A 15641-nucleotide genomic window follows, 5' to 3' on the forward strand; every position below is an offset into this window, starting at 1 on the left:
CTTTTTCTCTCCGCACTGTTAATCTTTATCGTCGGCACTTGTAACTCGACTTTCAAGGGTGGATATATAATGTATCACTCGGTCATCACCCGGTGGAGTTGCGCGCAAGACTGCTGTTGGTGCTGCGACTGCCGACAGTTGTGGGTCAGGGTGTGCCAAAGGTGGGATAGAGGCAAGCTTCCCCTCTCTCGAGGCCATTCTCGTAGAATCTTCTTTTTCCCCTCTTCCCTTTCTCCTTCCATTCGCCTGCGCTCTCTCTCTCTCCTTTCCTTTCTGCCTCTCCCTTTTTCTTCTCTGTCTCTTCTCTTTTTTCCTCTTGCACACCTGCGGAGAAAACAACTAGAGATCCCGCAGGCAGGCTTAATGGGAAATGGGAAAGCTCGTCGCTAAACGATCACAGCTCGAGCCGCACTTTTTTTTGGCCTGGAAAAAATTTTAATGGTCATTGCCAAGTTCAAGAAAATAAATGCGTTTCATTGCCAATTATGTCACTGTATTGAGATGTTGCTAATACTGCAATTGACAATTTATGATCATATGCACTATAATTGTATCGTTGAGCTTTTAGGATTCTTGTTTTGGGCATATTTCTATTGGATTAAAATGAATAAAATGTAGTGTAAGTAAGTAAGTTTATTTAGCGACAAACCCACAAGTAAGATTTTTTTTTCGCTGCGACGATTTTGATCTAACATCGATGTTAAATAATTTACAAGCTAATTATTAAGCTACGCGTTTTAGTTAACAAATTCAAATGTAAGTTGATCAACAATCTTGACTTGCTACAAATTTCAGCTGAAGTCGCGGTGGAACGAAAGTGGTTGGTGATAAGAAAGAGAGAGAAAAGAAGTGGTAAATTGCCTAAACATAAATCGCACTTCTTCAACTTTGTGTATGGCCTTCGCGAGTTCGCCGTCTAGGCGCAAGTTGTACCAGCAACGCTCGGGATTAGCGGTACTTTACGTACCGGCTAACACGCTCTCGCGCGATATATAAGGTATTTTCTGAAACCATTCTACAAATGGCGCACCGTGTACCTAAGCATCAACTCCGTAATTAGCATGAAGCTATTTTTTTAACCTTTTTTTCAACTTAAGAGTTGTTCGAATTCGAATTAAAACAATCTAAGGAATACACAAAATAATGCAATGTTTGTGAAGTCAAGAGTCATTTAATATATATAGTTCTGGTAAACAAAATTCATAGTTTATGGAAAATACTATGATGTAATAAATATTATTTTTATATGAAGAACGTTTAACATTATTTTATTTTTTCATAATACTATAATAAAAGTTAATCACTGATAAAAAGTTATAACTACTTATGCAGTGAAACGATTTTTGTTTTTTATCTAAGAATCGACTAAACCCATATCAACTGGATCTATCAATTCAAACCGAAGTATCGACTCGATAAACCACATAAGTGGTAATGTTTTTAACATCGGCATATTGTACATAATTCTATTAGCAATTGGTTGATTATTTTCAGGCATATAAATAATATAGTGCGTGCATTTGTGTAATGCATGTTTCGGATTGTTAGCGACGTGAAACGGACTCAACGAGCCTTGTACGTCATCTGGTTTGGGTTCTCTAGGTAGAACTTTTCCGTCGCCGGCAGCAACTAGTTTCATCAAATCGTCTTTTTCAATGGACATTGTGTCGTATTCAATTACATCATGTTGCTTTATGGCAAAATAGAAATAACAGTTGTTGAATAATTTTGGTCTCTGAAATAAAAATATGAATGCTTTAAAATAGGATAATTATGGAGTAGTATTTACGCGTATAAATAAATAGAACTAAAGATTGACCTGCAATAAAATATTATTTCTAGAACGTGTGATGCTATCATTTAGCTGAGGAGGGTTAACTTCAAAAATTTTGCAATCAGCTGGACTAATATTGCTACTTTCCATTAGTACTGGCAAACCTTTAACAGTTTTCAATGTAACTTAAAAACGTTAGAATGCTTTATTTTTAATATACACGCACACGTAATGCATGTGCCTGTACGTATGTGTGTGCGCAAGCATGTATATAGCTTACCATCACTATTCAGCAATATTTTACCATATAAAACTGCAAATAAGACATCCAAAGAATATGTTATATTACATGGGTTTTCTGTATCCACAACTACGTAAGTGACTGAAGAACTGGGTTATATAATTAGTTATTGCATTATTATATGACAATAAATATTTCATATTAATAAGCATTGCTTATTATTAATGAATATTTTAATAACAAATACCTAAGATGATTTACTACTTTTATTCCCTTTTTTTCATTGCCCATTTTTATGAGAAGTTTACGATTTTGTTGTTTGAGATTTTTAGAACCATATAAAATAATTGTTGTGTTTATGGTTTCATCAACAGTTTTGTCTACATTTACAGTTTTATGTAGTTCATGTGATACTCTTGATTGTTCCTCTGTTGATCTATCTAAACTTTCCAATAAATCAAAAATTTCTTTTGATTTGCAGTAATTTCTAAAAAAAATATATATACAACTTAATAATTAATGTTCTTACATTATTTTAATTATTCAAAACTCTTATGCTAACATTGGTTTCTTTCCAACACGGTCAAAAACATTATTGTCGGCATTAGATTGAATCAATAGTGATACTAATTCAACATTGTCTGCTATAGCTGCTTCATGTAAAGCTGTTCTGTTGTCACAGCCATACATATTTGGTTGTGCATCAGCGTTTAAGAGAAGTTTACAAACTTCAACGTATTCATAACTGACAGCTTCTTGCTAAAAAATAATTTCATTTTTATTATTTTGAAAACTAGTAATTATTACATAGAATTTTAATAATTTTAAAGATGTAATAATACTTTACCAGTGGAGTCCAACCAGCATGATCTTTGGTGTTAGGATTTGCTCCTGCTTCCAGTAATTTTTTCACACGTTCTATTTGATTCTAGATTTTTATGAGAAAATCAATTTCTTAATTATTACAATCCATTATAAAATGTCTCAAAAAATTACTTACATAGCAACAAGCAACGTGAAGAGCAGTTTCACCCTTACTGTTCTTTTTATTGATATTTTTTGGTATGTTTTCACTGATTCTACTTCTGTGGCTAGTTTTGCTTATAAAAGAATCAGATAATGACATATCGATGACATCAAACACTTTGTTTTTAGAATTCCTTCTTATACATTACCTTTTTAAACTTTGATTACAGTCATCAATGGAGACCTCAGATGGAGACTTTGAATTCTCAAATTTATTTTCTTTTCTAAAAATATATATATTCATTGGATTAAATATTGATGAATTTAAAAATTAACAATGCATAGAAAAGTTGTTAAATAAGGTACAAGTAGCCAACTGATTCTGCAATAACATTCAAATTGATAATTATATCATTCATTGTAGTATCTGAATGAACATCTGATGCTTCATTAGGTATTCTGCATTGTACACAATCTGTTTCATGTCCCACACATTTTGAACAAGCAAAGTGTCCACAGTTTAAAAATTGCTTTGGATTACTAAGTCTTTTCTTACTGTAAAACATTGAAATTAATAATTTCGCAGAAATGTATCATTATAACTGCGATATTTTAAATGAATAATGTAATAATTCTACCATTCAGAATCTTACCATTTGTTACAGGTTAAAATTTGCATAAAGTCTCTCAAGCTTTTATGGGTTTTGACCCACGAAATATCATTGAAATTCATATTGATTATATAGATTAATCTTTGTTAATATTTTACGAGATATTTTAATACCATTCAATAGTTAATAATTAAACATAAACTGATTAGCGGAAAAAATTTTTACAAAAAATTACATGTTTTGCAGTGAATCCGTTCCCTCTTTTCTGTTTAACAAGTCGCATTAAGTGCAAACACAAAATGGTAACTGTAATGTACGGAAGCCAGATCACGACATGAGCGAGACATAAAGTTACCGTGCACAAAACGATTTAGCATATGAATTGCTGTGCAAGTTGTGCACAAAACGAGTTGGTGTGCAAGTATCGTGCACATGTCGCGTTGGTACATATGCGAAGACCAAACCTAACTAAAAACCATTTTGAATTTTATCGCTAGACTTTATATGGAGTATTTATGTTATAGACAATTACAAAGAATCTTAAAAAATTTGGAGTTAAGTAGGAAAAACAAGAAATAGAATATAGATAATATAATTTTATGCCTTTTAAACGAACTAAAAAGTAGTGGAAACTATGATACAAATCTTGGTGGCTCGGATTAATTCCTTGTTTTTTCTATTCAACTCCAAATTTTTTAAAATTCTTTATAATTGTCTATATAACATATAAATACTGCATACGTTTCTAGAATTTATTGAATTTCATGTAACTATAACCTTCATTAAAATACTTTTTTATAAAATCTTCTTTTGAAATTAATTCCATTGTACAAATCTGATTAACTAAAAGTTATCTATTAGGAAAACAACTTATAAAGTAAATATCAATTGTAATCATACTTATTATAAAAAAATTTAAATAAAGATGTCGTCAAATATAGTTGAAATTATTAACTTACTTTCTTAATATTACTTTATTAACGTTTTTTTGTGCACGGTAACTCTATGTCTCGCTCATGTCGTGATCAGGCTTCCGTATAGTAATGCGAATGAATATGAACTCCTAGAAATAATACTAACACGGTTTTGTTTCGGAAATTTATAGTAACTTTCAAATTCTGAATATTTGAATTTCAATAAAACTTTTATTAAAAATATTAAATTTTATGTCAACTATTAAATTAAAAATTTCTATGTATTGAAAGATAAAAATAAAACAAACATTAAAAAAAACGTCAAGATTTTATTTCCACTAATTCAACTTTTCAGTTATGATTATAGTTTTTGTTACTGATAATCCAATAACAAATTATAATTATAATTTTTATGTTACAAATGTAATGAATTCATGTAATAAAAGTAATATTCATAAAATATATATTATATATAAAACTACAAATAAGTATAAAATAATGTAATACTTTCAGTTGAAAGTGAATCTAGCTAATAAAGTTAATTATTCAGTTCAAGACATCAATTTCTTCACTGTCAAAGGGGTTGTTGTCAAGATTTGAAGAAATTCCATGAGCATAATCTTGATGAGGAATAGTTATATTCTGACTATGTTTTTCTTCGTCAGATACCACGTCATCTTCACTTTCATTATGGCTATTATCACACTCTTTAACTTTTATATCATTTAAGGCACTTACATTGTGATTGCTTTCTACAGTATTGTGAGATATTCCAAAACCATTATTACATATTTTATTGTAAAGTTTACTGTTTTTTCTAGTTCTTCTAAGTATGTGGGGAGAACCATTTTCCATATTACATGTCAGCATCTTTCTAATTTGTTCTGATTTGCAATACTCTCTGTAAAAATATTGTAATCAGTTTAAATCAAAGTTTCATATAGATAATATATAATTTCAATTTGTCAAAATCAAGCGTTATTAAACTTACATTGGTATATTGTGACTATCATCTTCAATATCATTTCGTGCATTGTGATCTAAAAGAAATTTTACCATGTCAAATTGATTAGCTTGTGTGGCTTCATGTAATGGAGTTCGCCCTAGGTAGCCTTTTTTATTGATATCAGCTCCTTTTCGTAATAGTAGATCAGCTATCTCAATATATCCATAGTCAGCACATTCTTGCTAAAATAAACATTACATTTGGATATTTAGTTGACATGAGTTAATTAAACTAAGTTTTACTAGTTTCATACATTGCATAAAATAAAATTACCAAAGGAGTCCAGCCTGCAGCACAGAAAGTATTAGGATTTGCTCCAGCATCCAAAAAAGCTCTGACATTATTAATGTGACCCTATAATAAAACATAATATTTACATATTTTATTGAAAAAATCAAATGAGTGATTTTTAGACATGAATCTAACTTTTTTACACTCTTCATGTAATTTTGTTTCTCCATGATGATTCTTCTTGTCAATATTTTTAGGAATACGTATAGGAGGTATAACTTCTATAAGCCTAGGTTTCTTTGCAACAATTTCAGTAAATTTCTTGGCTCCTTTACGTTTCTTTGAAATATTTTCAAATTTCTCATTGAACTGATTAAAGTTATGAACATTATTTTTGCTAGAAGTTGAACTGATAGTTTGGTTTTTATAAGACTTTTACAGGATATGGTTCTTATATTATTCAATACATCTCTGCAAATGTTTTATAGAATTACTTACTTGAAACCTATTGTTTCTGCAATTGTACAACAAACTTGCACTATTTTTTTTATACTACTATCTTTAACAGTATCATCACTCATAGAGAAATGACACTCAATACATTTATTGTGTTTTTTTATACATGAGAAGCATGAAAAATGTCCACATTGTAAAAACTGTCGAGTGTCATGCAAGTGGCTTTTGCTGTAAAATATAAGTTACAGGGATCAATGATGAAAAATTCAATAAATTAGTAATTATTGAAAATTGAATTTAAAGTAAAAACGCACCATTTCGAGCAATGTAGAGTTTCGAGAAGTTCTTTTAGTGCTTGGCATGTTTTAGTCCACCTATCATTTTTTGATGCGTCCTTTTTATACCTCATCTTTGATTTTAAGTGACTAAATTGATTTTAGAGCTGATCATTGATCATTATGCAGATACACAGTTTCGTATTATAGGTTAGACTTTTTTATGCGTTGCATGTTATAATATACATGGAACTAGGAACTCGAGCTGAACCGCAGAAAATAGTGAAATAATTTTTAGGTCCCTGGGGGCCTATTCTGAAAAAAAATTTTAGCACGGGGCCTATTCTGAAAAAAAATTTTAGCACGGGGCCTATTCTGAAAAAAAATTTTAGCACATGTCATAAGCATTTATCACATCTAAAGTGATTAATTCTGTGGTAAACTCAAGTGACAAACTGATTTACCACAAAATTTTTTTTCAGAATAGGCCCCGTGCTAAAATTTTTTTTCAGAATAGGCCCCCTGAGAGAGATTTTTCGATCGGAAAACTTTTTATGTAATTGAAATGTAAAAATAAGAACACATTGCCTTATATTTAATGAAAAATGACTCATTATTTTCTACATTAATTAGTTTATTTATGTGTTGGAGTGAAAAGATTATAATATTACTATCATCTTCCTCATTCTCTTCCTCTTATAATACGACCACCTTTACCTACTCTTCCTGCACATCCTCAACCTTCTGCAGCTCCTAAAGATTGTTTCTTATTGAGTATTCATTTTCTCTTAATTTCACTTACGTGTGGTTGACGACGCATTTTAAGCTTGTATAGTTTATTATTATATTTTCTGTTCTTTCAAAAATACGCGCGCCTTAAAAATCCCAAGAACTGATCTGCGCACAATGGCTGCGTAATAACTCATTTTCGAGCTACCATTTGTCACATTTCATGTCTTTTTCAGTGTCAGAATCGTTCTGTAAACGCCCTAACTATATAATAGATATACATAGCCTTTATATATATATTTTCATCATTGTTTTACATTAGTAGTGGTGCGTTGCTGAAAACACGTGCGTTTTGTTAAGCAACGTACAAATTTGAATTGATTTGTTATCTTTAAATAGACTAAATAAAATGGCTTCAAAAGAGCTTGATAACAAACAAAATAGTACAGACGAAGATGAAGATGAAAATGAAAGTTTCGTTGGCATGAAAAAAAAGACAGGTAAAAAATCTGGTGGTTTTCAAAGTATGGGTCTCAGTCACCAAGTCTTGAAAGGGATATTAAAACGTGGATACAAAATACCTACGCCTATTCAGAGGAAGGTACAAAGTTTTCTCTTTATTAGTTTACTATTATATACAACAATTGGTTTCATATCTAAATATCATAATTATTTATAATAGACCATTCCACTAGCTCTTGAAGGGAGAGATGTTGTTGCTATGGCTCGAACTGGTAGTGGTAAAACAGCCTGTTTTCTCATACCACTATTTGAAAAATTGAAGGCAAGACAATCCAAATCTGGAGTTCGTGGTTTGATACTTACTCCAACAAGAGAATTAGCACTTCAAACTCTGAGGTTTATCAAAGAATTGGGTAGATTCACAGGCTTAAAAGCATCCATAATCTTAGGTGGTGACAGTATGGATAATCAGTTTACGGCTATCCATGGTAATCCAGATATTATAGTTGCTACACCAGGAAGATTTCTTCACATCTGTGTTGAAATGGATTTGAATCTTAAAAGTATAGAAATAGTGATTTATGACGAGGCTGATAGGTATTAAAATATTCCTTATTATATTTTCATCATTTTGCTAATAGATGCTCATGCATTTATTTTTTGTAGGTTGTTTGAGATGGGTTTTGGTGAACAAATAAATGAAATAGCAAATAGGCTACCAAGTTGTAGATCTTCTCTCCTATTCTCCGCTACTTTACCAAAGGTGTTAGTAGAATTTGCTAAAGCAGGACTTTCAAATCCAGTTTTGTTGCGGCTTGATGTTGAGAGTAAGTTACCTGAAGAATTGAAACTCTGTTTCATAACTTGTAGACCCGAAGAGAAATTAGCTGTGCTAATGTGTTTATTAAAGCGAATCATAAAACCTGAATCTCAGACTGTGATATTTGCTGCCACAATGCATCATGTTGAATATATTCATATGGTAACATTTTTATTTCCCATAACTTATAACTTGAGTATAATATTTATAAAATCTATATTTTATTTCAAATTTCAGATATTAGACAAAGCTGGGTTAACAAATACATTTATTTATTCAAATTTGGATCCATCAGCTCGTAAAATAAATGCGGCTAAATTTCAAAATGGAAAAGTTAAAGTTCTCGTTGTAACAGACGTTGCAGCTAGAGGAATCGACATACCGTATTTAGATAACGTTATTAACTTTAACTTCCCTGCCAAAAGTAAATTATTTGTTCATAGAGTCGGTAAGTAAAAATATTGTAATTAATATTTCGTACAAATGGATTCAAATACTATATTTTTTTATTTTACGTTTAAATAGGAAGGTGCGCTCGTGCCGGTAGAAGTGGTACTGCATATAACATAATTGCTCCTGATGAATATCCTTATCTTTTAGATTTGCATTTATTCCTTGGTCGATCTTTTGAAACTGTTCCAATATCTGATACCGAAGAAATTTCAGAAGAAGCAGTAGGAAAAATGCCTCAGTCAATGATTGAAGAGGAACTGTCAGATTTAATTATGTATCATGAATATACTGATATTGTAAATTATAATTATTGATGTTACCAGCGTATTAAATGTCTTAATTATAAATTTTTATAAAAATGATAATTTTTTTCAGGCAAATATGCAAAACGTATGCAACAATGCGTATCAACAATATTTACGTTCCAGACCTCAGGCGTCTACTGAAAGTAATAAGAGAGTAAAGGAGTTAGATATTTCTGTATCAGGAATATTACCAGAATTTCGAGAATTCAATGACTCGGCTACTGAATTGATTACAAAAATGAAAAATTATAGGCCAAAAGGGGTAACAACTTATAATATTTTATTACGAGAAATTGGAAGCTTATGCTTTTTATTAACCACTGTATTTTTACATTGATTAGACTGTTTTTGAAATCGTTGCAAAACCTTCATCTGTAGATTACAAAGTAATGAAAGAAAAAAGAGCACTCCACAAAGAAAATATTTTCAATCACCATAGAAAACTTGAAGACAGGTTGAGTAAAATAGCAGAAAGTAAATATTACTATTTATTTTACATTTTCGCAAATATTAAAATTAAAACTAATAACGATTGATCAATGATTTTAAACTTGACAGATAAATCAGAAAAATCGAAACTTGCGTCGAGTAGTACAGCCGAAATTAATGATGTCTTCAGTGAAGTCATTACTCCAAAGAAAAGAAAAATTGACGATTTATATAGAAACGAAAAGAGAAAGAAACAGAAGATTCTAAAAGATGATGAATTTTTTATTCCTTACGCAGCACCCGATCAGCATACTGAGGAAGGGTAATAGGAAGTCTTAGTATATTAAATTTCAAAGAATTGAAAACAATAAATTTTTATTATAAAGTTTATGTGACTAGGTTGTGTAAAAGATACAAAGGATTTTTTAAGCATTTATTCGATATAGTTAATCGCCAGATGTTCCAAGTATTGATTATTTTTCATTATTTTGTTTCAGATTGGCTGTAAATAGTTTTGCATCAGAAGCAGAAAAAGCTCATCTTGAGTTTACTGCCGACAATGAAGAGTCAAGAAGACTACAAATTCAAATCAAAAAATGGGACCGCAAGAAAAAGAAGATGATTACAATCAACAACGTAAGTAAAATTCGTAGCATATATTTTCAACGACGCATTACTCCTAATCAAAAAATCTATAAATAATAATATTGTTCATATATTTATCAGAATTCGAAAGCTGGTAAAATCCGAACAGAGTCAGGCCATTGGATTCCAGCGACATATAAGACCAAACGATACGCCCAGTGGAAAGAGAAGAACAAAGTTGAAGCAAGATACGATGACGATGATGAAGAAGTATCGCCACAAATGCAGAAATGTGAGTCCTTAATCTACACGCTTATCATCATTATCATTCTTACACACATTCTAAATAATTCTACTATAGAAAAATTATTAGCAATTAGCAAGACATCGATCTCACGTATAAAACATTCAATAGTTATCAATACCTATATATCATGATGTTATAAAGGCTATTTTATATAAGAATCTTAAGTGCATCTTATCTCTCGCATAAGACTTTCGCAGAAATGAGAGAAAAAAGAAGCACATTTATGTAAAAACCACCTTGGCCAAGATAACAATAATCCTTGATCGATTAGTAAAAGAATGAGCCAGTGCAAGTCGCGTTATGTAAATACTTTCAGCAGCAATGAAAAATAAAAATACGCAGAGTCGACTGCCTTGGTTCAGCGACTAATTGGTTTATTTGACTAATAAGGAATATGTGTGTGTATATTTTTATCCTTGTGATCACACACACGCGTTCGTTAAGTACAGGATAGACAGTCACTGATTTCTCAATAAATATACACACATATCGCGCGCTTCCGAGATATATCTTTCTTTCGTATATATGCACTTGACAGTTTTATCGAGACAATGTGCCACGTCTACGGTAAATAAGTTTAATTTTTGTGTATCTCTACTCGCTTGCAATCATTTAAAATTATTTAGATCATATTTCATACATTTAAATAGCAACGATATCGGCTTTATTTACAACTTCGTATGCATTGTAAATCAGAATTTTTTTATTTATTAGGACTAGTGTTACGTAGTACACTAGGTGCGCTTTTTCTTTTATGTTTCTTTTTTATTTATTATATTATTTTAACCTTTTACATGCCGACTTTGAGATTCTAATGGGTATGAATAAGTCATGCTGTTTAAAATAGATTACGTAAATCAATATTAATTAATGAATAAAAATAGAACTTTCACTCATTTTTTCACAATAACCGATGAACTTTTACTAATTTCAAGATAAATTATTCAAGAGATTAATTGGTATGATTGATAAAGCTATTATACTATTATACAACACTAAACTTAAAATACTCAATGATAGTGATTATGGTACTAATCATATATCAGTACGAGTAATATCATTAACATCGTGTGTTTTTTGTTGTCTCTATGAAGACCCATGAATATTCTTCAAATTTCACGAGGTTAATATTCTGATAATAAGTTTCCGTTGTTCGCATACTTTTTAATTTACAATGTACAAAAGATAAAAATGTTTTCTCCTCTATTTTATTCTATTCATTTTTTTTCTCTTTCTATAAAATTTTCATACGCCAATATTCATTTCAATATCACAGGTGTTTATAAAATTAACTAATTGTAATGACAATATCAAAACATAATGTCTTATGTTTTCAAAACGATTTATTAACGGCATATTTCCATTCCTGCAGATTATTATCCATCTTATTCATTCATAAATTTAATTTCTTGCGGTAACATAAATCTTACACTCCTAGATAATAAAAATATACGATAAAAAGTATACACAATGTAGATATAGAAAAAATTGTTAAATAATATTACTTCCTAAGATATTTAATGATGTGTAATCTTATTCATAACTTAATATTATAAACAGCAAACTTTAGTTAACTTTTCACGGTTAAGAAGAAATGAATAAACTTACATAAAATTGATTGTTTGCTAAGATTTTAAAGTTGAAAATTCAAATTAATTTATCATTTTCGTACAAAATAATTATTTGACTAATAACTTAATATTTTGCTTAATGTTATTTAGTCAGTTACAATTTGCAATCGGAAAGTTAGTTTATTTACAAAACATTTATATTTCATATATTTGAACTTTACAATTTATCACATAGAAAACTGTCATTTCAACGATCTTTCCAACTACAATTATCCAGGATGACTATTCTACATTATTGTTTACTTATCGATAATAATTTAGAGATTTTTACAGATGACAAAATCAAATTATTGGTTAGTAATAATGAATAATAAGCATAATCCTTAAACGTAACATGTTATTTTTTCAAAAAGACTTATTTTGCGCACCTCATCAAATCAGCGACATAAGTCGTGATACATCATACCACATGACCATCTCTCAAACAATCATATCAAGAATAAAACACAGTACTCTTGTTATCGGTTGGTTGTATGGTAATATTCTGTTATGATACAATCATAACTAGTCAATACTAGGGGTTTTCTAAGACCTCAGTATTATACCTATTGCTATTAGTAATACATTTTAACATCAAATGTTTTCTTGTTTCCTCGTTGAAAACACCTATAAATATACTGATAATTAGTTTCCGTTTCCCGCAAAACTCTAACTTTACAAATTTAAAATAATTAAAATGTAATTTTCTCCATTTTATGTTATTAATTTTTCTCTCTTCCAATCACATTTTGAAATAACACTATTATTTTCACAGATAGTAATCAAATTATTCCAGCATACATAATTTGAAATAATAATTTCTCATTTTCGTAAAATAATTTATTAACGGTATATTTTTATTTTTGCAGATTATTATCCATATTAATTATTCATAAATTAAATTTATTGCTGCAATATAAATTTCACATTCCTAGATATATAATACAAATATTTTCAAGTTATTTTCAAGTATTAAAATTTTCGTGCTCTTTCTTAGGACGAACCAATCATTACATTGGATGGCTGCTTATCATTTTTTAATGATAGAAAAAAATAAAATGAGAAAATATATAAAAATAGAAGGATAGGATAAGAATATAAGATATGTAGGAGAATAGGAAGGCTTTTATTCTTATCTCTTGATGAAAATGGAATTTTCTAGAATAGACTTTCGCAACAATTTATGCGCTAATTGAAACAATATCGATTTGGATTATAAAGTAGGCCGAATGATTTCAGTGCAAACGTTGGGTAACAAACGCTGGGCAAGACACAACGAGAAGCTGAAGAAGAAATTAGAAGCGAAGAGCGAACTGAGGACACCCGAGCAGATCCTCAAATCCCGAGAAGTCCTCGAGAGGAAGAAGCGTAGGAACGGTCGCAAGAAGGGTGGCCGCAAAGGAGGCGGTGACAGTGGTGGTGGTGGACGTGGTAAAGGTCATAAAAAAGGCAGGCGTTAATTCGATATTGTAATTTCAGTACATTACACTATGAAGGTGTACAGTTGGCAAAGTACGCACCGGGTGATGTTGCCAACCGAGCGAAGCGAGGTCGGTATTTCACACAGTGCGTATTTGCACCCACAGCAGGCGACACAGAACCGTGTTAACTATTTGAAAGTATTTAGATTTATAATTTTAGTTAGTAATCTTAATTAGTAATGTTCTAATTTACTATTACGCCTAACGGCTCGAGGGGTAAAACAGCGCATCGCATGTACACGAGGCATTTTACTCTCAGACTATCCATACGATTTTGTACTCCCTGCAAGGATGGTGTACAGTCACCAGTTTACTCGTAGTGCTTGGAAAAAACTAACTGATAAGAATGATTCTATTGTTGATTAATTGCTTGTTACGAATAAACAAAAATAGAGAACAAACGCGACAATAATCTGATTATTCATTTTCCGATGACTTTCTTAAAGTCCTCAAGGACGCGCTTTTCGAATTACGCAATAGCTGTAGCGCAAGTTTGTTGTGCAGTGCGCTCACTCGATGCGTCGAGGAGCGTGCTATGCACAGCGTGGTACACCTATCCGCTACATTAGAGGAGTGCACCTGCACGCAGCTATAACGCTTATTATTTAGTATCTTATACCAGTCAATTCACATTCTTTTTCCTTTCTTATTCAACTTCTCCGATGCTACTGATTATTGTGATTCTTTTGTATTGCTTGACTTGAACGTCTAATTTTGTTTTTGCGTCGTTTCAATCTTTGACGATTAGTATGTTTTCTTCATATTATCCCACGTTTTTCAAAGTGCAAAATTACTTTTTTACTGTTTCAAAGTCAAGCGTAAAGCTTATTAAGAAAGTATATTGGAGAAACTCATATTATCGCACGACGTTTGTTAATTTCTTTTTTTATCACTCTGATTTGGTATATTGGAAAGAGAGAAAGCTAAATAAACAACACATACGTTATTAAAAAAAAAAATTACTCATTTTAAACGATAGCAAACGAATTTCAAGAGTAACAGCTTCGACTTTCTATTACTTTCAAGCAAGTAAAATATAAATTAAAAAATCTCACTCAAAATCCAATGAATCGACGCAATAAAAAAAGATCTATAAAATGTATTTTTAAAGTAGAAAAGTTCGATATAATACACTCGAAAAAGAATTGTTTTATTTCTAACGTATATTACATACTTAATGCGTACTTACAGCGTACAAACACAAGGATCTAAAACGGAATGAAGGACGCAGCAGGTAACTATGAACCCTCCCCCCATTTACAAATAAATTTCTCCCTAAATTTCACTGGAAAACTTCCTGTGACGACGATGCTTTTTTATATCAATTTTGACTGATTGATTGCAGCCTTTTTTTCATCTTTTCGCGTCCTTTCGAGTTCGCGTTGTAGAAATTCAGGACGAGAGTGAACACGTTCGCTCGGTGCGTTTAATTGAACGACAATGAATTGATACGTGGTGAGTTGGATTTCGATTACGCTGCCATTTCTGTTGCTGGAATGTAATTTGCGGTCGTGGGATTCGTTTGTTTATAATGGAGAGTGCGTTTCGTGAATGTTTGATATTCAATGGGTTATTGCAGTTGAAAAACGTTTGCTTTTAAAACCTTATTAAAAAAACGGTAAATAGCAATTCAATAACAAACAATTGAAGCGTAAATGTAGGGAAAGAAACATCTGCTAACGAAGAAATCAAAGACGAACCAATTACGTACTGCCGAAACCAGTGAGCGAAGAGAGAAAAAATGATGTCATTGTGGTTTTCTCAAATTGGGCATCGTCAAGCCACCGTTGTGGGTGGAAACATGCACTGAGTTCTTCGAGCATCCTACACTGGAACGTCCTTTGGACGAACTAAGACAAGTGAGAGGAGAATCCGTCATTGGTAAGACAAAACGAAATTGACAATGTGTACAACTATAAACACAGTAAACGTACTGGAATCCCGGCGCGCTTTCACACATAATGTGTTCGTGTATGCGTGGTGGAT

At 31.2% G+C, this 15641-nt stretch overlaps 3 protein-coding genes across 6 annotated transcripts; 1 reads left to right on the forward strand and 2 right to left on the reverse strand.

Annotated features, from left to right (window-relative positions):
- Positions 1-613: 613 nt before the first annotated feature.
- On the reverse strand, positions 614-4632 carry LOC131667373 (BRCA1-associated RING domain protein 1-like). 2 transcript variants are annotated; one of them, XM_058940747.1, is made up of 12 exons: positions 4493-4632; positions 3828-4060; positions 3635-3673; positions 3348-3536; positions 3191-3265; positions 3016-3115; positions 2863-2943; positions 2578-2774; positions 2263-2502; positions 2055-2164; positions 1820-1938; positions 614-1735 (listed from the first exon to the last, which is right to left on the reverse strand). In XM_058940747.1, the coding sequence occupies exons 3-12, from the start codon at positions 3658-3660 to the stop codon at positions 1355-1357; spliced, it is 1518 nt and encodes a 505-aa protein (XP_058796730.1). In that variant the 5' UTR covers positions 3661-3673; positions 3828-4060; positions 4493-4632; the 3' UTR covers positions 614-1354. The 2 variants fall into 2 exon arrangements, with proteins under 2 accessions (XP_058796730.1, XP_058796729.1); XM_058940746.1 differs by having other exon boundaries at positions 3635-4060; positions 4493-4631.
- Positions 4633-4834: 202 nt separating this feature from the next.
- LOC131667390 (26S proteasome non-ATPase regulatory subunit 10-like) lies at positions 4835-6700 on the reverse strand. 2 transcript variants are annotated; one of them, XM_058940771.1, is made up of 6 exons: positions 6514-6700; positions 6242-6427; positions 5939-6140; positions 5786-5866; positions 5498-5694; positions 4835-5407 (listed from the first exon to the last, which is right to left on the reverse strand). In XM_058940771.1, exons 1-6 carry the CDS (start codon positions 6606-6608, stop codon positions 5053-5055), a joined length of 1116 nt encoding a protein of 371 aa, XP_058796754.1. In that variant the 5' UTR covers positions 6609-6700; the 3' UTR covers positions 4835-5052. The 2 variants fall into 2 exon arrangements, with proteins under 2 accessions (XP_058796754.1, XP_058796753.1); XM_058940770.1 differs by having other exon boundaries at positions 5939-6152.
- An 854-nt stretch (positions 6701-7554) lies between these two features.
- Positions 7555-14535, forward strand: LOC131667395 (ATP-dependent RNA helicase DDX54). Of its 2 annotated transcripts, none has more exons than XM_058940779.1 (11): positions 7555-7804; positions 7886-8262; positions 8332-8647; positions 8723-8933; positions 9011-9234; positions 9314-9505; positions 9585-9717; positions 9802-9994; positions 10170-10308; positions 10399-10549; positions 13414-14535. In XM_058940779.1, exons 1-11 carry the CDS (start codon positions 7613-7615, stop codon positions 13632-13634), a joined length of 2349 nt encoding a protein of 782 aa, XP_058796762.1. In that variant the 5' UTR covers positions 7555-7612; the 3' UTR covers positions 13635-14535. The 2 variants fall into 2 exon arrangements, with proteins under 2 accessions (XP_058796762.1, XP_058796763.1); XM_058940780.1 differs by having other exon boundaries at positions 7675-7804; positions 7899-8262.
- Positions 14536-15641: the final 1106 nt, after the last annotated feature.

Source organism: Phymastichus coffea, unplaced genomic scaffold (assembly GCF_024137745.1).
Source record: "Phymastichus coffea isolate CEN01 unplaced genomic scaffold, Cenicafe_Pcof_1.1 PCOF00065, whole genome shotgun sequence".
Lineage (NCBI taxonomy): Eukaryota > Metazoa > Arthropoda > Insecta > Hymenoptera > Eulophidae > Phymastichus > Phymastichus coffea.

Coding starts and splice junctions, on each gene's coding strand:
- LOC131667373 (XM_058940746.1), bottom strand. CDS start 3,714: ATGAATTTCAATGATATTTCGTGGGTCAAAACCCATAAAAGCTTGAGA. Junction 2,775..2,862: donor ATGCTGGTTGGACTCCACTG/GTAAAGTATTAT, acceptor ATTATTTTTTAG/CAAGAAGCTGTCAGTTATGA. Junction 1,939..2,054: donor AATATTGCTGAATAGTGATG/GTAAGCTATATA, acceptor AAACTGTTAAAG/GTTTGCCAGTACTAATGGAA.
- LOC131667390 (XM_058940770.1), bottom strand. CDS start 6,608: ATGAGGTATAAAAAGGACGCATCAAAAAATGATAGGTGGACTAAAACA. Junction 5,867..5,938: donor TACATGAAGAGTGTAAAAAA/GTTAGATTCATG, acceptor GTTTTATTATAG/GGTCACATTAATAATGTCAG. Junction 5,695..5,785: donor CTGCAGGCTGGACTCCTTTG/GTAATTTTATTT, acceptor TGTTTATTTTAG/CAAGAATGTGCTGACTATGG.
- LOC131667395 (XM_058940779.1), top strand. CDS start 7,613: ATGGCTTCAAAAGAGCTTGATAACAAACAAAATAGTACAGACGAAGAT. Junction 9,995..10,169: donor GATCAGCATACTGAGGAAGG/GTAATAGGAAGT, acceptor ATTTTGTTTCAG/ATTGGCTGTAAATAGTTTTG. Junction 10,309..10,398: donor AGATGATTACAATCAACAAC/GTAAGTAAAATT, acceptor TATATTTATCAG/AATTCGAAAGCTGGTAAAAT.